The sequence below is a fragment of the Natrix helvetica genome (assembly GCF_964273705.1).
Source record: "Natrix helvetica genome assembly, chromosome: 5".
NCBI lineage: Eukaryota > Metazoa > Chordata > Lepidosauria > Squamata > Natricidae > Natrix > Natrix helvetica.
Window position 1 is genome coordinate 62,378,455 of NC_138551.1, and position 23,692 is coordinate 62,402,146.

Consider the following 23,692-nt stretch of genomic DNA (forward strand, 5'->3'; position numbering starts at 1 on the left):
ACAAACAGAATTATTTCTTTTCTTTTTAAAAGTAAAATACTTTCTATCTTGTAGGTGTCCGTGGTATACAGCACGCTTGATTTTGAACCAAATATTTTCTTTGCTTTGGGTTCTCCAATTGGTGTATTTCTCACTGTAAGAGGAGTGGAAAAAATTGATGAAAGCTACAGGCTGCCAACCTGCAAGGGATTTTTTAACATATATCATCCGGTTAGTGAGAAGAACAGGTTTTCAATTACATTTAGTGAAAGTAATTGTATCTTACATACTTATATTCTAAGTGTAACTTTTTTGAAAACTAAGAAAATGTATTTGTGTAGCATTAATTTCTGACACATTTTTATCGTATTTTATATTTTTAAAAGATTGCATTGTTTATTTAGGGTTAGAGAGAAAATTGAATATTTGAAATCCTAAGTTAGCATGCAAATCAGAGGAACTTTACAATTTTACATGGGTAGTTGTTGACATGCAACCATTTGTTTAGTTACTATTCAGAATTACAGTGGTACTGAAGAAAATTGCTTATGACTGGTCCTTATGACTACAACCTTCATAGTATCCCCATAGTCACTTGATAAAAACTTATGTGCTTGGCAACTGATATGTATTTATGATGGTTGCAGTGTCCTAGGGTCATGTGACTGCTATTTGCGACCTTCCTGTCCATTTTCCAGCAAGGAAAAATCAATGGCGGAAACTAAATTTACTGAACAACCACCTGTATCATTTAACAGTGGCAGTGATTTGCTTAACCACCACCGCAAAAAAGGTTGTAGAACTGGATGTGATTTATTAACAACCAATTTGCTTAACAACAGAAATTCAGATCCCATTTGTGGTCATAAGTCAACTTGATGTTTCATTGTTTGTTTATCAATATACTAATTATACATGACCTCATGCATGATAATGTATTTGCAGATTAATCAAATATAGAAATAAATAACATGTGAACAAATAGAAATAGAAAAGCTTTGTTAAGGATAATACCTGACTTTAGATACCTGTTTTCCCGAAAATAAGACCTCCCTGGATAATAAGCCTAATTGGGCTTTTGAGCGCATACGTCAAAATACGCCCTCCCTGAAAATAAGGCAAAACACTTATTTCGGGGGTGAGTGGGTGTCAAAAGAAAATAAGACCCTGTCTTGTTTTTGGGGAAACACGGTATTTCATCTGCAACTTTTTTCATGTACTTCCTTTCCCAACTATGTATTCTGTGTTGGACCTTTGACTGCTATTGGGAAATCAGTCTAATATTTTTGTGTGAAACTAGCTGTGCAGTTCTGTGTTTAGACTTGAAATCTTATGTGTTTTTTATTATTTAGCTTGATCCAGTGGCATACAGGCTAGAACCTATGATTATTTCTGATTTTGATGTGAAACCAGTCCTCATTCCACACCACAAAGGCAGAAAAAGACTCCACCTTGGTAAATAAAGCGAATTGAAATCTTTTCTAATATCTGACTTGAAGATACACCTAGTATGTACATTATAAAGCATAAACAGAAGAAGCTTGCAAAGAGAGAAAGCAGCAACATACCAACATATAAAGTATTCAGTATCAATTGATTGCACATTGTATGACAAAAATATTTTATAAAGCTTTCCCTCCAAACTGCTGTTTTCTCCACGATGGTAATTTTGGAATGACTAGTGGTAAGGAATGCTACTATTTTTAAAAGTGTCTGCCATTTAGTTTTGTCTTTAACCTGACATCACAATGTGTGAAGGCAGGAAAAGGGTTGTTGAAGTAGAGAATGAACAAGTAAATAAATAAGGCAGAATTAAAGTGGTCATATAAATAGTTTATTGCAACAGTAGTAAAATACATATCTATGCAGCATTAGTAGGTGTCTAATAAGCATACAATGAAATAGGCTCAGTTGAAATACAATGATGCTTCACAATTTGTGAATCTTTTTGAATTTGAATATGAACTAAACTGTGATCTACTCTCTATACAAGTCCTAAAACTAAAGAAAAGTAATTAAACAATCAAAAACTTTATAGTTTTTCATTAATTAGGGAAAACGATCCATAACCGCATATAACAGAGTTTAAGGACCACTTTAGAACATCTACAGAACTAGTTGGACCTCATCTGAAATTAAGAATCTTATAAAAACATTGTTAGTTACTTTTCCCTGACCACTACTCACAGCAAAATAACAGTGGTCACTACTTATGGTTACAATTATATGTTCGATATCGTGCTGCTACAGGTTGATTAATAATAATAATTGGATATGGTGTTTTGGTTGCTAAGTAAAATGGACAGCCACATAAATTTGATTGATAAATAAATATGGTGATTTTAAAGATTCATACTCCAATCTTTAAGGAGCCTGCTTAGATTAATTACAGCTGTGCAGTACTTCAGAGCCCTGTATCCATTTAATTTATTTTGCACATGAAGCATCCAAAGGATTCCACAACCCTACTATTAATGTAAATGAGAAATGAAACCAGGAAGATCCATCAGTATACCAGGTTAATAAATTTAAACATTTTTAAAATCGGGACAGTGAACCAGATAATCACTTCAGACTGAACAGAGCTACAATAAATGATTGTCTATAGATGGCAGAACAGATTTTGTTGTTGTTATTTAATTGAAGCTGTATTCTGTATTTGCTTCTAAGAAACTATTTAACATTTGTATTTAACAAAGTGATTGCTTTTTAAACTTGCAGTGGTTGGATGTAATTTATATTTTTTTCTATCTTTCTGTTTTATTAGAATTGAAAGATTCTCTCTCTCGTATGGGATCAGACTTGAAACAAGGCTTTCTCAGCTCTTTGAAAAGTGCTTGGCAAACCCTTAACGAATTTGCACGTGCCCATACGTCTTCTTCTATACTCCAAGCAGAATTGGAGAAAGTGGCCCACCAGATTAAAGCAGAAGAGGAAAAAGATGAGGCAGAAGGTTAGTTGATACAAGAATATCCTTTTCAGTAACTGCTCAACTTGATAAAACTGAACTGTGTTTCTTATCTCTTTACTTGCCAGATTGAAGTCTAAAATCTCATGTTAGGAACTCACGTCTCATACCCTGAAACTTGATAAAGTTTTGGATAGTTTCCTCCAATATGCAGACTTTAATTTTTATCCTGGAAAGGATAAAAGTTTTCCTAGAAGGGAAATAGTTACAGGTAGTCCTCAACTTACAGCCATTTGTTTAATGACAGTTTATGTTACGATGGGCTCGGAAAAAGTGACTTATGACCCATGTTTGAAGTTGTGACTGTCACAATATCTCTGCAAGCACATGACTGCAATTTTGGTGCTTGGCAAGTGACTCACATTTATCACAGTTGCAGCATCTTTTGGTCAATGAACACAAATTGTGACCTTTCAAACCTGTTTCTGATAAACAAAGTCAATTGGGGAAGCCAGCTTTGCTTAATGACTGTGTGATTGATTTAACAATCACACAATAATGCATTTAATGACCACAGTAGAAATGGTTGTAAACCAAGTCCCAAATGTGGTTGTAAGTCGAGGGCTACCTGGTACTTTTAGTAAAAAACGTACTTTGCACATAATAAATGCATTGGTTTAATCAAACACCATGACAAACCAAGTTATCTAAATAAAAACACTAATTGCCTGGAGATAATCAAATACTGACTTTCTAGACAGAAAAAGTTTGTTTTATTCTATCTCTGCTGAATTTTTTTACTTAACTTTTCTTAAATGATTAAAACTAAAGTACTTTTATTGAAAAAAGAATCTGAAGTTAATGTTGCAATGAAATATAATTTGAGATCCTCTTTGAAGTGCTCATCTCTTTATCTGCCTTCTTATCATCTGCTGTTAGATTTAAATTCCAGTGAATTTCAAGATAGAATGAGTATTCCTATTGTGTTATGGACTAACTAAAACATATTCATATTCGCAGAAGTGTAAATATATCGGGAGAAAAAATGTGTAACTCTGTTATAAATAGGCCTAATACTCAAATATTGCAGTAAAGAAAAAGAGAGGAGTGGTAAAAGGAGGATTCAACTTGTATTGTATTTTTCATACTCAATTTCTTTTCCCTGGAACAGAAAAGATAGTGGAAAGTCCAGAACTTTCAAAGGATGAAGACTTGAGTATAAAAATTGGTTTGCTAAATGGAGGTCGTCGTATTGATTATGTTCTTCAAGAAAAACCTATAGAAAGTTTTAATGAGTATCTTTTTGCTCTACAGAGTCACTTGTGCTATTGGTAAGAATTTATTAATTTTTATAACAAACAGTGGTGCGAAATTTTGTTTCTATAGATATTCTTCTTTTTCAACTAGTATGTGACTGTAGAGTTATCATCTCTCAAAAAGTAATAAACAGAAAAATTATCAGTATGACCTCACATTTGGGGATGATTTAGCAGATCAGTGTACATTTGGGGCATCATAAAAAGGATACTGAGGACATAACAAAGAGTTTCTACCTCCCTGGACCGACAAGGGCAAAGTCTCTATAAATGAGGAATCCCATAAATGTTTTCCACCGATAGTCCTGATGGGAAATATTAGAAAAACAATCAAGCCCAAACAAAACAAAAACAACTACTTAGGTGAAAACCAATCCCTTACCTGTGGTTGTAGGGCAAACTACTATATATAAACAGGATATGAGATACTCTGCTGCATCAGTTTAAGAACAAAGGACCTGTTTACTGAAGTAATGTTACACAAAACCAAGAGCTTTGTGTCAGACTCCAGGAGTGGGTAAATTCTTATACATACAACTAAAGTAGCCCTTGATATATTCCTATAATATTGACTTTATAGCATTTTGGTTTAAAAGATAAAATGAGGGCTTGTAAATGTAGTCTATTACTTTGCTAAAAACTTTGATGTGGGAGTATTGCATCTGGCATCTAAATATGGAAATGTTTTGTATTTGATGTACTTTAATAAAATATACCATCCTGCTGTTTCTTATCAAACATTCTGCCACAGCATATGCTAGTCTGAGATCTACTGGGGAAAAACATGAAATCAGTGGTGTTCTTTCTTTTACTTTCCCAACAATTTTATTATCTATGAATTGAGTTTCCCACACTTTAAAAATTTCCAAGTTGATTACCATTACAATCGGAGATTGTAAATAACAGTAATTTATTCATCTTACATGCCTTAAAAAATAGGGAGGCTTAGAATTTATGTCCCAGTTTGCTGCTTATATTTTGCTTCAGAAATGTTCCAATTTCCTTTGCTTGGTCTATGCTGCAAGGCTGTTTGATAGTATTTCCATAAGGTGGCACTCTTGCATTAAAGAAAATTCTGTTGACTAATAAGTAATAAAATTGTTAGGTTCTTACATAGTAGGGTGAAGTCAAATACATCATACATCGCTGATTAATAAAATAAACCTTGATGAAGTAGACAAATAATATTTTTTCCATTAATAAGAAATAGTCAGTCTTTCTCTCTCCCTGCCCTTTGAGTATAGGGCTGAAGAGATTCAAGGATTCACATAATCAATGATTTTTTTGGTCTTTCTATATGCTGTTCTATTTCAGTATGACGCCTTAGTGTACTCAAATAAATAATACAAAAATTCTTCTCGGGATTAGCTCACCATTATATCCTTTCTTGAAATCTATTTGGACAACTTGAAGGTTATTTAATTATTTATAAAAAATGGAAAATTGTTGCATTTTGTAATATATCTATTAGATTCAGTGATCTACTATAGGGACTGATATTGTAGGATGGTGTACTGGATTACAAATAAAAATAGTCTTGGTTTTGGGGTTTTTTTTTTTTTTTTTGGTATTAATATACTCATTACATCATTTGGTATAAGGTGAAGTCCAACCACCTACAAATAATTAGAAATAGCAATACATTAATACAGACCCTGACTCCCTGAACTTGTACAAACATTAAATTAGAGTGTTGCTAACTGTATTACAAAAAAGTAAACACATTTTGCTAGAACATTATTTTTACAATAGTGCAGCATTAATAAACAAAATAAACATAGTTCTACTTTATGAATGGAGTCAAATTTTGTTCCTTTACTAAGAAGCTTGATACTACGAGCAAAAGGATCTATTTACCATTGCTTCCAAATGCATTTTAGTCATACAAACATTTGTATGTCACATACAAAATTATGGGTAACTTACAATAAGAACAAACAATAAGAAAACACAACTAAAATCTCAGTAGTGCTTTCTACCACTACATTTTCATGCACAACATGCCTATGTGAAAGAGTGCCATTTTTACAATCCTCTAAATTTTAGCAAGATGGGAGCTCTCCTGATTTGGGGATTCAGAGTTTTGGAGTACGGCGGTTGCTACTAAGGCTATTCTGCAGGCCCATCTACTCAATCTCTTGCAGCTTCCTCCAACCTTGAGCATGTTGGGCAGGCAGATTCTACCTGAATATATGATCCAAGAACTAGAAAGATAGAACATACATTTTAATAATATAACCGCAATAACAATCTGTCCCCAGTTTCATTAGCAATGTATTCTTCTTTGTAATAATGTTTAGGACAGCCTTAATACCCATTAATTAGAATTACAATCGAATCTATAAATGTCACCTGATCAAAAATGTAAAATAAGTGAAAAAGATGAATTTTATTAATAAAAGTTACAGAATACATCCAAGAAACTGTTTTTTCCCCCTAATTGTAGCAGAGCTAGTGTGCTGTTGTGGGATTTAAAAGTTATTTAATTTGCTGAGCAATAGAATGCTTGTAGACCAATTGGGTGGAAAGGAGACATGATTAGTGAAATCATTCAGTGGTGATTAAAACTGAGCCTGAAATCATGATAGAATAAAGTCTAAAATCAGAAGTTGTCTAAATGAAGGAAGAAAATAGGCAATGAAATGAGATACAAGAATTGGAAGAAATATAGATGTAAATCATAGAGAATAAATTAAGGGCAATTAATTATGTGTCAAAGGGACACAGTGGCTCAGTGACTAAGACACAGGCTTGTTGATCAGAAAGGTTGGCGGTTCAGTGATTCAAATCCCTAGTGTCACGTAACAGAGTGAGCTCCTGTTACTTGTCCCAGCTTCTGCCAAGCTCCCAGTTTGAAAGCATATAAAAATGCAAGAAGAAAAATAGGAACCACCTTTGATGGGAAGGTAACAGCATTCCGTGCGCCTTCGGTGTTTAGTCATGCCAGCCATATGATTGGAGACGTCTTTGGACAGTGCTGGCTCTTCAGCTTTGAAAAGGAGATGAGCACCGCCCCTTAGAGTTGGGAATGACTAGCACATATGTACGAGGGGAACCTTTACCTTTAGCTTAATTATGGGTCAAAATGATCGAGATGCTGTGTTTTGTATATTGATGTTAAAAACATAGCTGAAGGGTTATATGACCTAAGTAAACTATTATGATGTTGCGGAGAAACATATATTTGAGACATGTTGAAGAAATTAATTTGAAAAGCAATCAAAGAAAAGCAGCAGGATAGCAATTTTTCAAGTCTCCATAGTTAGGTATTTGCCTCCTCTGCATTACAGAATAGAATAAACTTGTTCAAATTAGGCAATTCACTGAAAATTAGCATGTTTTTTTAATCTGCAGGGAATCAGAAGATACTTCTCTACTTCTTCTAAAAGAAATCTATAGAACTATGAATGTTTCTCCTGAACAACCACAACATTGATATTAGAACACCTGTAATATAAAATGTGTAAGTAATACCTAATATAAGTAGAACACAATATTATTTCCTAAAAACTTCAGAACCCCTGGTATAGAAAGGTTCTACTATGCTTGAAATATATTTGTATCACTTTGTGTACAGGTAGTTCTTGAGTTACAACTACTCCTTCAACAACCATTCAAAGGTATGGCACTGAATAAGGGGTTATCATGAAGGCAACTGGATTTGCTGCAGTGGTTCGAATGCAGTACTGCAGGCTACTTCTGCTGATCACCAGCTGCCAGCAATTTGGCAGTTTGGGTCTCACTGGCTCAAGGTTTACTCAGCCTTCCATCCTTCCGAGGTCGGTAAAATGAGGACCCAGATTGTTGGGGGCAAAATGCTGAATCTGTAAACAGCTTAGAGTGGGATCTAAAGCATTGAAGCGGTATATAAGTCTAAGTGCTATTGCTGGGAATGCCATCGCAAAGCAATGTGATCATATGTACAACTACATTGCTTATCAATATACGTTCTGATCCCAAATGAAGTTGTAATTCAAAGACTAGCTGGGTGTTTCATTTTAAAACATTTGTCTGTGGAAGGAATTATTTTTGTGAGCTTAGATGTTAGAAAAGCCCTAATGTATTTTTTTTCCATGTCTCCTAATTAGTAAATTTGATGACTGTGATAAAGTCTTTTTTATCATTTTCTCCAATTATGGCACAAAACAAATAACATCAGCTACCTGGCGGGCATAGTTAGTTGTCTGTTTCCAGTCATTTTGATAACATTGAAGTTGGAATTCTTATGTCTCCTTTCTGAGGTTAGCTTCATTAAAGTTATCTGAAGTCATGTTAGAATAATTTTTAGTACTAATGATGTAATCCCTCTTCTGCTTATAAAAATTATGTTATCAAAAAATTTACATTTTTGAAATACTTTTTGCCTAATAGGCCCATGATTCTTATGATGAATCTCTGAGCAAATGAAACAATTCTGCTTATATAACGTAAGCCTAAAATGGCTAGGGTTAATTTTATGTTCCTCATCTTTCAGCATTTTGCAAATGTTCTGTTAGCAAATATATGTACATGTTAGGAAATAAATAAATTACATTTTTCTCTTTTTAAAATAACTTTATATGCAGGAAATAAAAAAGAAATAATAAATATGTAACTATCAAATCAAATTCTGAAACACTGATCTGTTCAATGAATTGACAACATTTTCAGCTGATACACATTCAATTTTGATTAGAAAAATATGTATTGCAGAGTTTAGTTGAGCAATGAATGTGTTTTCTTTGGCTTAAATCTTGTAAGAAGAATTTGTTATATGCTTCTGAATTAGGTACTTCTGACCATTTAACATATTTTGGGATCAATATATGTGAAATATTTATCACTGTTAGCAATTTTTCTTATGCAAACACAGACATCCTATTGTAATTATAGTAAATAATACATAACAGTAGAAATTATTTTAATTACTCCCAGAGTTTAGTAAACAATTTGCTCATATCATGCTGCTTCATGACATATTCATGCTTTGCTTGTTGAGAGAAGCTTTGTTTAAAATATACAGATAAATGTCTCTAATTTTCAGCACTTATAGAGATGGTAACTTAAATGTAAACTTTCCAAATGAGCCATCTGCAGAAATAACAAGTGGAGAACAATACTCCCGCAATTGCCACTTGAACCGTTGTCGAAAAAGTTGGTAGAAACATATTTGTGAAAATATGAAGGGAACATACAAATTCTGCGATTTTATTGCATAATTTTGACAATAAAGATACACTCTGTATGTTTGTTATGCCGTAGTTTCTACTTGAAAAATAACATATATTAACTTCCCTTTCTAATATGGTACATTACTCTAGCAGTACATCAGAATAGAATTTATAGTGGGGCATGACGCTGTCTACTAGAACAGTCTGAATAATCCTTGAAGCTCTGTTTCCAAAGACAGTTTAGTTGGCCATTAGAAAGATGGGGTTTGTGCACATTTTTCATTTCCCAATATAGTTTTCCTTCTTTGCCTCAAAAGCACTTCCATCATTCAACTATTGCATTTATTTCATCCACTAACATTACTTTGAGGAGAAACATACCTACTTACTTATGCATGAAAAGTCCTATTTTTGAGACAAATATGCAGATTTCCTAGGAAACTTTTCTGCAGTCAGTTATTAACTGATATGAATCCCCTGGGACTTTTCACATGTAAGAAAATTGAAGTTCCAGAGGGAAAACTAGGTTGAATTTTTATCGTCTTCCATACTGAAATGGGAATAAGACTGTCATTGCCTCCAGATCTGTTTTAATACACTCTATAAATGACTTAATCCAACTTTAAATGTTTGATTTTAATAGAAGCAAAAATCAAATAGGTCCTTTCTATGGTTATTGAGCTAAACTTATTGAATTATTGACTAAACTATTTATGTGAAGTTAAGTGTAGAATTCTGTCAGAAGAACATTTTAGAAACTTTTGATATTTTGGGGTAAGCGGGAAATGTTATTCTTTTGTTGTTTGCTTTGTCATAATTCGACCATAATTAGGGATAGATTACTGTTTTTATGCTTTTAAATTTATTTGCTGCCCACAGTAGATAGACAGAAAACAGGATTATTATAAATAAATACATTTGCACAAATAGCTACTGTTCTATGCTTAGTTCAAATTTGCATTGAGTTGTAAACCTGACTGAAAATATTTTTGCGTGTGGCCATTGTGTAAATGATTTTTTTTTTGCTAAAAACAAGTTGCTGAGATGGCTTCAGATTATATATTTTTTAAAAAACCTTATGCTAATAACATTAAAAAACAATAACAGAAAGATTACGATAATTACTGTTAAAGAAGTTGTATGACAGGATTATATCTTACACAGACCTGTTTTTTCCCCTCACATTCCTCCGTTAGCACTGGTATGGGCAGAAAATGTCCTAGTAGAAATTAAATACATTCCTATATTTTCCAGTGATATTTTTATATTTCTTGGCAATTGTATTTGCAGTTAACAAAGTTTTCCGTAGCTTACCCTCCTGTCTATTTCTCTCTCTCTTTTTTTCCAGCAATTCTCATCTTTGTTTTGGCTTGCTAACAGCCTTTGAAGAAAAAGACACCAATTCCCTATCCATAGATGACAGAAGTTGTTTCAGTATTCAGCACTCCGTTTCTAAGCCACCTTTTTGGGTCATTTAGAAAAGAAAACATCGGGTGTAGAAAAAAAGGCTTTTTTAAAAAGAACATATATACTGTTTTCATAGCCTTGAATCACTTGTGGCATTTTTGCCAAACTTTATCTTTAAAAAAAGATAAACGCAAATTAATAATTTCTAATCTGTCTTGGTTCGTAAGCTTACAAGGCCTGTGTTTTTGATCAGGATTCTATTTTTTAAAATAATATCTTCATGGTCAATAGCAATAATAGTTTTATTTAATAAATCCATTTGATCTCATTTCTTTAAAAATGTAAACAACATCAAATTTGTTTAATGTACCTTTACCTCAAGCCATTATATTTTCAAAATAAATAATTAGAATCAATTCCATACATCAGAGTTACCATTACATTTTTATAAAAGAGTTCTGAGTCTCTGAAAGAGATACATTTTTATTTTTGTGACATGAACCTTTATTCTAAGTTATATAGAGAATTGTTGTAAACTTAGCATTTGTACTTCTTGTTTATTTGTCTGCTTATTGAGTAGAGACCAATGAGCTAAATTTGGTTTGACATTGATGAACCTGCTAGGATACATGACTTTATATGTGATTTGAGGATTAGACCTAAAAAAATATCTGCATTTATGGCCCTGAGGGTGAAGGAATGCTTTAAAGATCAAATTTAGTTAGTCCTTTGACATTGCCTAGTTTTCATAGCAAAATATCTTAGAGTTTCATAAATAAATTTATCAATACTGGACTTCTGAAGCTTATTTTCTTTCATCACTTTTAATACCCCCGCCTGCATATTAAGCTATGTTTCATTAAAGTGATATTGCAATGGCTACTTGCCATGAGTTAATTTAGGTTCCCCCTTCCAAATATGATTTTGCTGGGTGCAGGAGGTGGTGATATTTATCCTGAAACAGACATTATATTGGTTCCTGAAAAGAAGGACCAAGAGATGAGATTTGTAATTTAATCATCTGCCTGTTGTATGGTCTATGCAATTAAAAAATGTATATTTTTAAATTAACAGAAGTAAATTCATTGCAGTATATTATCACATAGCTATTTTATATATCTTTAAATACTGTAATATTAGTGCACCTTTCGGGAAGGTTTTATGGTTCTTTTGCTAATTCTGATATTATTTTCCGAAAGCAAGTATTTGCTATGATCCTTGTCATAATGAAATTTAACATGTTTCTTGTTAAACCTGAGTAAATTCCAGCATAGAAATAGTGAATGAAGCAGCTTCTTGTCATAAAATAACTGGAGAAGTCATTCAATATTACTCAGATTAAATTTATCTCTGAATCAACATTTGTCAACCTTAGCAGCTTTGAGGTCTGTGGATTTCAACTCCCAGCATGCTGGCTAATGTCCCCAATTATGGACATTAGAATTCACTTAAAAGTTGGTGAGGTTGAGAAACACTGCTCTAAAAATGTTTCAAAATTATAAGTTTGGTATTCATATCACATTCCCAGTCATTATAGTCATCTAAAAAAGAAAGACAAAGGTTTTCAAAAATCAGCAACAATATTTGTATATAGAGTATACTGAAGTGAAAATGTAGTGAGGTAAAATAAATGTATTGATTGCCACTATGAAAAATGCAGAAGTGTTTATTATCAAGTTTAATTTAAAGAAGTTCATTTTGCTTTTGATTGAACATTGTTTATTGCCATGGAAATAAATAATGCAAACCAAAAACTGTTTTGGGATGTTTGCGTAGAATTTAAGTTTGGTTTTGAATATTTTAAAGTCATCAAAACATTTCAATTTCTGAAAGTATGCCATATGCTTTATTCATTTCAATATATGGATAAAGTTTAGTTACAAATTACACATTTAGTTTGGGGATGGAGATGTAAATATCTAAAGTGTAAACTTAATACTGTTGTACTTCACATTAATTAACTACCTGCAGTGCACATTATCTGTTACTGCTATAACTGGGTTTTAATCTGTGTCAGAAGTTTCAATAATTTATGAACAACATGCATTCAAACTAAGATTTTTGGTTTTCAAAATAAGAACCCAATGGTAAGTTTGTAACTTAACCATCAGCAAAATCTCTGCTGCATTTCACCACTCAGAGAAAAACGTGGAAGTAACAGCTGTGAGCATTTTCTTTCCTCAGCCTGTTAAGATTGACAGCAGTGCTGTGACTTGGTTTATGCTGCTTTATTGTTTTCTTGCAGAAAAGAGGAATAGATACAAAAAACAAAGAATCAGGAATGGCCAAACCAGCATCTGCCTGTTATTGGTACTGTAGCCATAACAATGGATTCTTATTTTCCACAAATCCTTGTAGCACCTTTATACTGGGAGCATTTTTGGAAATTACAATGGTTGCTGCTGTGGTTAGATAAGCCTGAAGCGAAACTATTCCCTGATTGGGCTCTCAGAGCTGGAAGTAGACCTGTCATTTTCTCAAATGTATCTGCAATGATGTTTTATTTTTGTTTTCTGTTGAATTATGTACAGTTTTACTTTTGTGGAGTTTGTTAACCATACTGTCAACAAACTTCAATTCTTCACATTCTGTTTTGTAATTATATTTCTAGTTAATGTAAATATAAGACATAATGAAACCACATGTCGGGGTCTTGAGGTTATAAAGAACCTGACCTAACAATTTCAGTCCCTCTTTACGTATTTTTTAAACTTAATTTTGCTTTCACCGTCTATGCTATTTTTATGTGCTTTGTAAAACAGCCAGATGATTTACATTTTGGCAAGGGCTTCTATCACCGTAGCAAATTAATTCTTTAATGACTATATCAGTGGCTTATGATGAGTGTTTCTTGTTATTTTTTTGAAATTTTAGTATTGAGATTTAAATTTCTGGCCTGTTCATTTAAGCCTTTTTTTCTTCATCTTCTCTTTTTCTGAAATTGGCACAATTTACCAGGGGTCCTACATAACCGTTTTGTGTAGGTCAGTAGGGTGTAGTAACATGAGAACTTAGTGCTGCTCTCTCGTCCCTGTCCTTTCCCCCCCATATTTTATTTAATATAAGGTGATAAACATACCTAATATGTTTAATATTAATACTGCAACAATAAAATATTTGAATTTACTTTTCTCAGTAAAATAACATACATACATACATACATACATACATACATACATACATAGGCAACATTAAAAATAAAAAAATATGGGTTTCTGTCTGGATGGTTTTCTGTGATGAGCCGAATGACAGAAAGAGGGAGTAGTGAGCTCCCTCCCATATTTGGGCATACCAGGGGTTGTAACACAAATACATACACACACACACACAAACACACACACACACACATGTTATTTTACTGAGAAAAGTAAATTCAAATATTTTATTGTTACAGTCCAAGACCAGCACACCTACAAAAATAAGCCAAAACTTCAAAGAGGGAATACTATGCAGAGCATGCTAGAAACATCAATCTATTACTAAAATTATTATCATGACCTTTACCTGAGTAAAATGGTGCTTTGAACCCAGGTACCTCAGATGGGTTAACTTACAGAATGTATCCAAAATCTGGGACCCATGACTCCCAAGGAAATGAATTACTATCCTCAAGACTGCATATAATTGAGAATGAGTATGCTCCACAATGATGAAATTCATCATGAGATAGATGAATCGTTGCAGAAAATGCTATAATAATGAAACTTGTGCAATGCATCCCTTCAACTTGCAAAAGTACAGATTCAAGACATGCCAGAAACTTCTATAATCATTGATCCTGACTGGAGATCAGCCTTTGAACATGAAAGACGATTTAATGCACAAATTGTCAACAAAATTGTCATTATTATACCAACACAGAAACTGAACCAACACCATAACACATTGAAAGAACAAGAACATGGTTTGTAGGTTTCCTTTCAACCTGGTCAATTGGAAGAATCTGAGCTAGCATTTTTGAAGATTTAAAAATGGAAAAGTTTTTTTAATTTTGCCTTCATTTGCTTAATTACCAACTTGGAGAAGAATTTGCAAAGTTCATGTTTTGCTTATTGCTTTAATATTTAGTTGCAGCATGTCTACTGCTGCTTTTAGGATATTTTTATAGTGAGCCAATATAGCTATTTAGTTTTGATGATTTTATTGGATTCTGAATATTCTCCCAACCTGCGTTAAGGTATCTTTCAGATTCCTAGAAAATAAATACTTTAAAAATGCAGCAAAAACCTCTGCTGTGTGTTGAGGTTTTAAACATTTATTGACTAGTATTTTTTTTAAAAAATCTTCAGCACAGTGCTAATTACCCTCTTCTATTTACCCTCTGAAATAGGAACAGACTTTTTTCATTTTATTTTCACTTTATGAAATTAAATTAAAATTGACCATGAATTGCCAGTTTGACAAGGAACCTTTAAAAAAAATCCAAAAGATAAACAGGATGGGATTTGAAAGAAATGGAACTTTCCTAAAATACAAATAATAGGGTTGCAACATTTTAACCACAGCCTTTTACAATCATACCCATTTAGCAGGTGAGACATTGCTGAGACTTAAGAAATATAACAAAACAAAACTCAATATAAGGCAGAGGAGATATAAAATGCTAAAATGTATATTTGATGTCACCAGGTACAAGAAGAAGGTTGAAAAGTTCAAAATAGCAGGAAAAAGTAGCCATATAATCTTGAGGTTCAAGCTGCTACAGAAAGAGAAATTGGTAGCTTCATCTTACATGTCTCTCAAAAGACCCAATTTCAAAGATATTAGATAGAAACTCAAAGAAAAGAATTAGATAGAAACTAATGGACTGAAATCCTCTGGTAAAAGTGAGCACAGGAGGATGAGAATCTCAAAAATAACTGCAGTCATATGCCATTTTGATGAGAAGGAAAAAAAATGGGCTCTTTTGGAAAATGGTATGGATAATACATAGGGAAGTTTTGATTGCACTAAGATTTAAAAGTGACAGGCATAGGAAATAGAAAATGGGTGTAACCATGAAGTATATGTTCTAGCAAGTACATAATACCTGCAAAAAAGTAGATAAAACATCCAGGCTCTACATCAGCCTTATACCGATTTTGTAGGATTGCTTAATGTGAATGGGAACAAATTTTTGAATAGACAAACATAACTAGCCCTGTAAAAACAGCAGCTTATCTGATACCCATTTCTTGTTTACATTTTAGAGAGCTATTGTAATTCTGACAATTTATTAAGGCATCAATTTGAAAGTCATGGTTTTAAATGTACTAACCTCTGCAGGAAATTTTATAAGATGATCAATAGAATATCTAAGAGACAAAAAGAAGCAAGCTGAAAATAGCAGTGATGGACACTTAGTTGGCACTAAACTTATTTTTTTAGGCCTTCCTAGATGGTTTTGATAATTCATTTCTGGAGTATCAAATCAAATCAAATCAAATCAAATCAAATTTTATTTGCTTAGCCGCACCCTCTCCAGAAGGACTCGGGGCGGCGTACAATTAAAAACACATAAAATATACAAATATAAACAGTAACATATGCATGGAGGAGGTAAACAAATGGATAAAATAGAATTAAAATTTCAATTTAAAAATCCCCTCAATTACGATACAGAATACACAATTAAAAAACCCGTCAGGAGCGATATGATAAAACTATGGTTGAGCCAGGCCAGCTACTTGGAAGAGATGGGTCTTGAGCTTTACGCGGAAGGAGCGGAGGTCAGAGGTGGTCCTGATATCAGGGGGGAGGTCGTTCCACAGGGCTGGGCCCGTCACAGAGAAGGCTCTGCTCCTAGGCGTCGCCCCCGACACTGTCTGGTGGACGGCACCTGGAGAAGTCCCTCTCTGTGCGAGCGAATTGGTCGCAGGGATGTATGGGGCAAGATACGATCCCGCAAGTAACTAGGTCCTGAGCCATGGAGCGCTTTGAAGATCATTATCAAAACCTTGAAACGCACCCGATAGACCACAGGAAGCCAGTGCAGCTCGCGCAGGAGAGGTGTCACATGGGAGTACCTTGTACTCCCCATAATCACCCGCGCGGCCGCATTCTGGACCAACTGGAGTCTCCGGGTGCATCTCAAGGGAAGCCCCATGTAGAGAGCATTGCAGTAGTCAAGGCGAGACGTCACCAGCGCATGAGTGACTGTGCGTAAGGCATCCCGGTCCAATAGGGGGCGCAATTGGCGCACCAGGCGAACCTGGTGGAATGCCCCCCTTGCCACGGCTGTCACATGGTCATCCATGGACAGCCGGGCATCCAGGAGGATGCCCAAATTGCGCGCCCGCTCCACGGGGGCCAGTTGTATGCCCCCAATGGCCAGAGATGGAAGTAACTGGTTGAACCGTCTTGGAGGGGTTGAGCTTGAGTCGGTTGTCATCCATCCAGACCCGTACGGCTTCCAAGCACCGGGACATCACTTCGACGGCCTCGTTGGGGTGGTTCGGGGTGGAAATGTACAGCTGAGTATCATCAGCGTACAGATGATATCCCACCCCAAAACCACGAATGATCTCACCCAGAGTATGTAAAACAATATATGACCAAATTTCTCAGAGCACCATATAACAACAAGCCATTGTTCATGATGGAGTTGGATAGGCAAACAAACAAATAAAAAATAAATCTGCCTATCTTTCCCCCATTCCGTTGTGAGATTTCTAAAAATGTGTATTTTAATGTCATTACTGACAATCTAATTTGCCAAGCAGGAAAAAATCCAACTCACATTTATTCCACTTTTATTGAAATGAAATGAAAAAGTGGGATAACGTAAGTAAGGGGAAGGGGACGAACGGGGAGACTCTCTAGGCCATCCTGAGTCATTATGGATGCCCAAGGAAATTCATGAAATTGATTCAGTTGTTAAATAATGGAATTTTAGGACAGATCCTTTATAATGGTGATGCCTTATGCCACTATGACATCCACCAAGGGAACTAGAAGTTTCAGCTGTAGACAGAACCCTCTGATAAGCTCTGTGCTATGAAGATTACACCAGTTCTGAAGACAGGTGCTGCCAAAAATTGATAGAAAACAATGAGTGGTATCAAAATGATGCCCACAGTTATTTCAATTATGGTGTTCTATTGCCTCCATTATGTTAGATTCTGTATTTCCACATTGGGACTGTAGAGACACTTCTGGCTCCACAGATGAACTTCACAACAGTATGTCTTCTTTGAACCCAAAGGAATGCCTATATCCTAAGTAAAAATGATGGAGAGGAGGCTAGGAATTCATTTCTGTATTATAATTCCAGCAGCCCAGCCAACATGTCTGCAGTGAGGGTTTCTGGCAGTTGTCATTCAGCAAGATTTGAATGGCCATATATTTTAAATCCTCAGTATATAAGATAACATCCCTAAAACAGATAATGTCTAAATCTGAATAGTATTTCAAAGACAATCTAGATGTCTTTTTGATGAAGATGTATGGCCGTGGGAAGGTAGCAACTGAAAAATGGAATATTCTGTGTACCTCATGTGTGGATCAGTTTATATATTTCATGTGTGATATGCTCAGGGTTAAGTATTAACATGTTTGTCTTTCTTACAGATATTAGTTAACATACATGGATGCAAGAGTATCTGTTTATCTTACAGATACTAGTCAACATAAAGGAGTGCAAGAACATGAGGGTGTGCATGTGTCAAAATATGTAAGATGTTAGGTGTGACATCACAATCCAAGCTCTACTGCTTTTCAGTGTAAATAAAGAGAAAGTGAAGATTTTCATGATGTCTTACTAGATAACATACTGTATCTAACTATGCAAAGCTATTGACAAGACCTACAGCCGTCAACATGTGCTTCTTAAAATAAATGGAATAACTTATTGAATTCAGCCTAAAAGAACCTTTGCTACTCAATAATTTAAATCATTTCAGGTTACGTGGCATCAGATAATTTTTCTGCTCATAAATTGATAAGAAAGTTGTATTAATAATTGAATCTTGACTGCATACAGTACAAAGCAGAGCAAAACCAAACGAGATAGTATTTTTTTCACTGTTACCAATAAGAGTTGTAAGAATACTGTTTTTGAAACAAACAAATACTTTGATGCAATTCTGTGCAGAGAAGATTTTTCTCTTCATTATTTATGAGGAAGCAGCATTTCAAGTGTAAAAGGCACTGTTTCAAAGAGAAGAGTATCATCAGATAAAACCTTGCTTATTTATGGGCTCCTGTTCCACTCTGAGCATAATTTATAGAAAGCCAGGATATATATTCAATAACAGTGACTATGAGTTCCTGGACCACCAGTTTGAATGACTTCCTACCTTTGGTTTTGAATGTGCTACACTTCCCAATTTGGGACTGTTAAGCAATCCAGTGTTGTGTGTGTGTGTGTGTGTGTGTGTGTGTGTGTGTTCCTGAACTTCACCTCCTGTCCAAGGAACAAATGGAAGATTGCCAGAAAGAATCCCAAAGGGCAGCTGAGGTTTTGGATAACATTTTTCCCATGCAACTTTTTCCCTCTTAGGGATCCTCCCTATGATTTATGGAGAAACTGACAGAGATAAAGTGGGAGGTGAGATATCTAAAGTGTTGCTGGCATTCAACCAGAGATGAACTCAACTGAACACAGATTTATAGACACTATTAAGGCCTACCTTGTGATAGTAAGGGTGGTGTCATCTTTCCCAGGTGAACCAGACAGGAAACAACTAGATGACCTAATTCTACTGTATTTTTCAAAAGGCAGCTAGTCTTTCTTTGTTTTTCCTTTAACAGGTTTTCCTTCTCACCCAAGAAGCTTTTTCAGTTCACCTGAATAGGGTCACCTGAATAGTGCAAATGGGTGTGGCATGGGTCAATGTTGGCATATGGCCCCCCAAGATCTGGGTCCCCATTTTACCAATCTCAGAAAGATGGAAGGCTGAATCAACCTTGAGTGGCTGAGAATTGAACTCCTGGCTATGGGCAAAGTCAGCCTGCACTACTGTATTTTAACCACTACCACAACTCTTATATTTGTAAAGTATATATAATTAATGTATCCAATTAAAGCTTATTTAGACAATTGATTTTTTCAAAAAAGTATAATTGTTTTTAAGTACAATATGAAAATGTAAAGACTGTTTATTTTATAGAATATTTGGGTGTGTGTGTAAGGGTCACTGGAGGGCCTCCCATGAAACCAGCCGAATAAGAGAAACACACAGTGTTCTCGTGATGGGAGCGCACAGGTCTAAACCTACGTGTCTCTTTTATTGGTTACAAAAATGGGTGGTTACAGAAGGCAAACAAAGGAATCATAGGAAAGATGATGATTTCATACATAGCAACACTTTACACGTGATTATAAAAAGTAGTTACACAGCCAGAAATAGAGATGAATACCTCCCCTTCATTACGGCCAGGAAAGGAATGTTATTTGTCCGTCCTTGGAAGGTCAGAGAGAAATGTGTTTCTTTGAAATCTATATGTGTATCTTTTTTTGTATATTGAGACCGAAGTATGTCTCCACAAGGCACCAGGCTAATTGATAATTGCAACGGGGGGGGGGGGGGGGGGCAGAAGAAAACATACCCTTGAAAATACAAATTCAGAATTCAGGACCAAACCTTAATTTGCTGGTGACAAAATTAATCTTATTGTATTTTCTCCTCTCATCCCTGAGTTGTTCATTTTATGCAAATATGATAAAGATAGCAATTTCATATGAAACTACTACTGCTGGCTACCAAATATCAAATCTGCTCATAATATTTAATTTCTTACCTGTCTATATAGCTTGAGGGTGAAGATGAGGGTGGAAAAAGTATAAAAGCTACTCCCTCTTTTAAAATCACGCCATGAATAGCAGTAATAACAAATCTTTTTTGATAATCTAATCATACAGGATTATATTTCAGTGATATAATCATGCTGATGATATAATTATTCCCTCCCTAGGGATGTTTGCTTGGCACGTACGTTGATGTCATTTTGCAGCAAGCAAAGGCTTATACTGTCTAAACTTTATATTATAAATCGTTTTTCCCTTGTGAGGTTCTTATGCTTTTTGTGAGGGGTAGTGTAGGGTTGGATCTTTTTGTATTTTAGGCATAGTAGAATCATGGAGTTGCAATATTGGAAGGGTCCATAAGGATCATCTACTCCCACTGCCTGTAATGTGTAAGAAAACAAATTACAACACCCAGAAAGATTAGCTATTCAACCCTTCGTTAAAAACCTTCCTAGTTAGAAAACTCACAACTTCCACTGATTGATTAATTCAATATTGTACAGAACTTACCATCAGGAAGTGAGTCCTGAAATAAAATCTTGCAATGACACTATTGCTGGTCTTCATCAGTGATTTTGTAAAATAGTTACTGACTATTATAGCTGTATATAATTAAAATGTCAACTTTTTCTCCAGACTGAGAATTGCAATTTGGCCTACGGCTTAAGTGTCAGGGCAAAATTCACAATAAAATGCTAGGGGGAAAATAAAACCCAAAGTAATTGCTTGCACAAAAAAGAAAGTTTGCTTTAATTTGTTTTAGTTGTGTATAATTTGATGTAGGTGTAGTCCTTACTTAACAGTGGGCCTGGAATTATTATTGCTAAAGTGATGCACTCATAAAATTTGATGTGACATGACTGTCACTTAACAATGCAAATTCTGGCACTTTCAAATGTAGCATAGTCTTTATTGTCATTGTACAAAATAAATACAACGAAATTGGTTTTAGCCTCGCTGGTGCAAAATTATAGCAGAAACGAAAAAAGAAAGAAAAAGAAAAACCTAGTCATATGTTTCTGCGTGTGCATGGAGTGATTGTGGTTGTATTTAAAAGTCTGACAGCCCAAGGATAGAAACAAATGCCAGTATTAAGCAAATTCTACAACATAGATGAAAGTGACATGACCTGATCATCAGTTGCAAATTCCTGCTGGCTTCCCCATTGACTTTCCTTGTCGGAAGCCAGCACAGAAGGTCACAAATGGCAATCCTGTGATCGCAGGATGATGTAATTGTTGTAAGGATGAAGATTGTACCACTTAATCAGCACCATCATGAATTTGAATGGTCACTGAACAACTGATCCTTAAGAAAGGATCACCCTTATTTCCTTTCTAAATTACACATTGGGGGAGACTGCCTATGATACAAAACCAAAGGTTTCTAAGAGCCATAGGTAGCCTGGGGCTTCCAGATGTGCGCCTTTATTTTTAGTTAAGCTTTAAATAAGTGTGAAACCTCCTTTTTAAAGCAGATTTTTTAAAATTTCCAAATATATAGAGATGTAGAAATGTATAGAAATGTATATGTACAATTATCAAAAATGTGCATTTTTATCAGTTCATTAATGTATTATTTTGCTATAATTGATCACAGTGCAGCATACAAAATATGATAACTTTAGATGTAACTAAGGAGACTGAATATTAACAGGTCTTCCATGATTATTGACGGGCTCCAAATTTCTATAAATGTGGGAAATATTTACAAATTTCTTTTTTTAAGTTATTGTAAATGCTGCCCTCAGTGCAAGGACCCAGCTGTAGGATTTTCTTCTGCAACTTCCTATCACCTATTTTCTTTGTTATTCAAGCATTACAATTATTCCATGTAGCTTTTTAATTTAAAAAAAAAATACCCCCCACATCCCATACTGGTTCATTTTGAGATTTCTGAGGTGAAGTAAACAAGACCATAAGATTTCATGACACATAGTATTAAGATTGCTTCTAATGTGAATATCAAACAAGTTGCTGTGTTAAGAAAAACTGTTGAGACAGATGGACTTCATATGAAAAAAACAGGCAGTGTGGTCATTATTTGAACACTTCAGCTTATGCATTTAAAAAAGATCTGACCTCAGCTTCTGTCCATCTGTTTAGCATTCAACTGATAAGGAAAATTATACTGAAAATCTATGTTACTATACCATGTAACAAATGTTATATCAGTTTAATAAGACTACTCCCATATTTAGAGAATATATAGAATTATTATCATTTTATTCCCAGTGAGAGTTGGTCTTTAGAAGTACAGATGAAACTCGAAAAATTGGAATATCGTGCAAAAGTTCATTTATTTCAGTAATGCAACTTAAAAGGTGAAACTAATATATGAGATAGACTCATTACATGCAAAGCAAGATAGTTCAAGCCGTGATTTGTCATAATTGTGATGATTATGGATTACAGCTCATGAAAACCCCAAATCCACAATCTCAGAAAATTAGAATATTACATGCGATCAATAAAACAAGGATTGTACATAGAACAATATCGGACCCCTGAAAAGTATAAGAATGCATATGTACTCAGTACTTGGTTTGGGCCCCTTTTGCAGCAATTACTGCCTCAATGCAGATGGCATGGAAGCTATCAGCCTGTGGCACTGCTGAGGTGTTATGGAAGACCAGAATACTTCAATAGCGGTCTTCAGCTCTTCTGCATTGTTCGGTCTCATGTCTCCCATCTTTTTCTTGGAAATGCCCCATAGATTCTCTATGGGGTTCAGGTCAGGCAAGTTTGCTGACCAATCAAACACAGTAATCCTACGGTCATTGAACCAGGTTTTGGTGCTTTTGGCAGTGTGGGCAGGTGCCAGGTCCTGCTGGAAAATGAAGTCAGCATCCCCATAAAGCTCATCTGCGGAAGGAAGCATGAAGTGCTCCAAAATCGCCTGGTAGACGGCTGCATTGACCCTGGACTAAATGAAGCACAGTGGACCAACACCAGCAGATGACATGTGTTGGATTCGGGCAACGAGAGAACAGACTCCGGACAAGTAGTGACTTAACGCTCTTTATTAATAGTAGTAGTGATCCAGCTTGGTGTGTGGTCTGAGGTTTCCCCTTTTATAGGGATCGGGTACGGCTCTCGATCAATCAGAATGATCTCTAGTTCCCGCCCTAGCGGCAGACCTGAGTGGAGACTTACACGATATATGCTAATATCTAACACCCCTCCCTTCTTAGACGGAGTGTTCC

General features: G+C 34.9%; 1 protein-coding gene across 4 annotated transcripts in view; it reads left to right on the forward strand.

Moving 5' to 3' along the window:
- SEC23IP (SEC23 interacting protein) overlaps positions 1-23,692 on the forward strand; it is a 56,720-nt gene that overhangs the window by 17,225 nt on the left and 15,803 nt on the right. The window contains exons 14-19 of one of the 4 annotated variants that reach the window (XM_081955950.1): positions 55-210; positions 1,332-1,434; positions 2,747-2,932; positions 4,059-4,218; positions 7,558-7,666; positions 19,491-19,756. In XM_081955950.1, coding sequence (XP_081812076.1) covers positions 55-210; positions 1,332-1,434; positions 2,747-2,932; positions 4,059-4,218; positions 7,558-7,639 — 687 coding nt within the window. In that variant the 3' untranslated portion in view covers positions 7,640-7,666; positions 19,491-19,756. The other 3 variants (XM_081955949.1, XM_081955952.1, XM_081955951.1) reach the window with 3 other exon arrangements.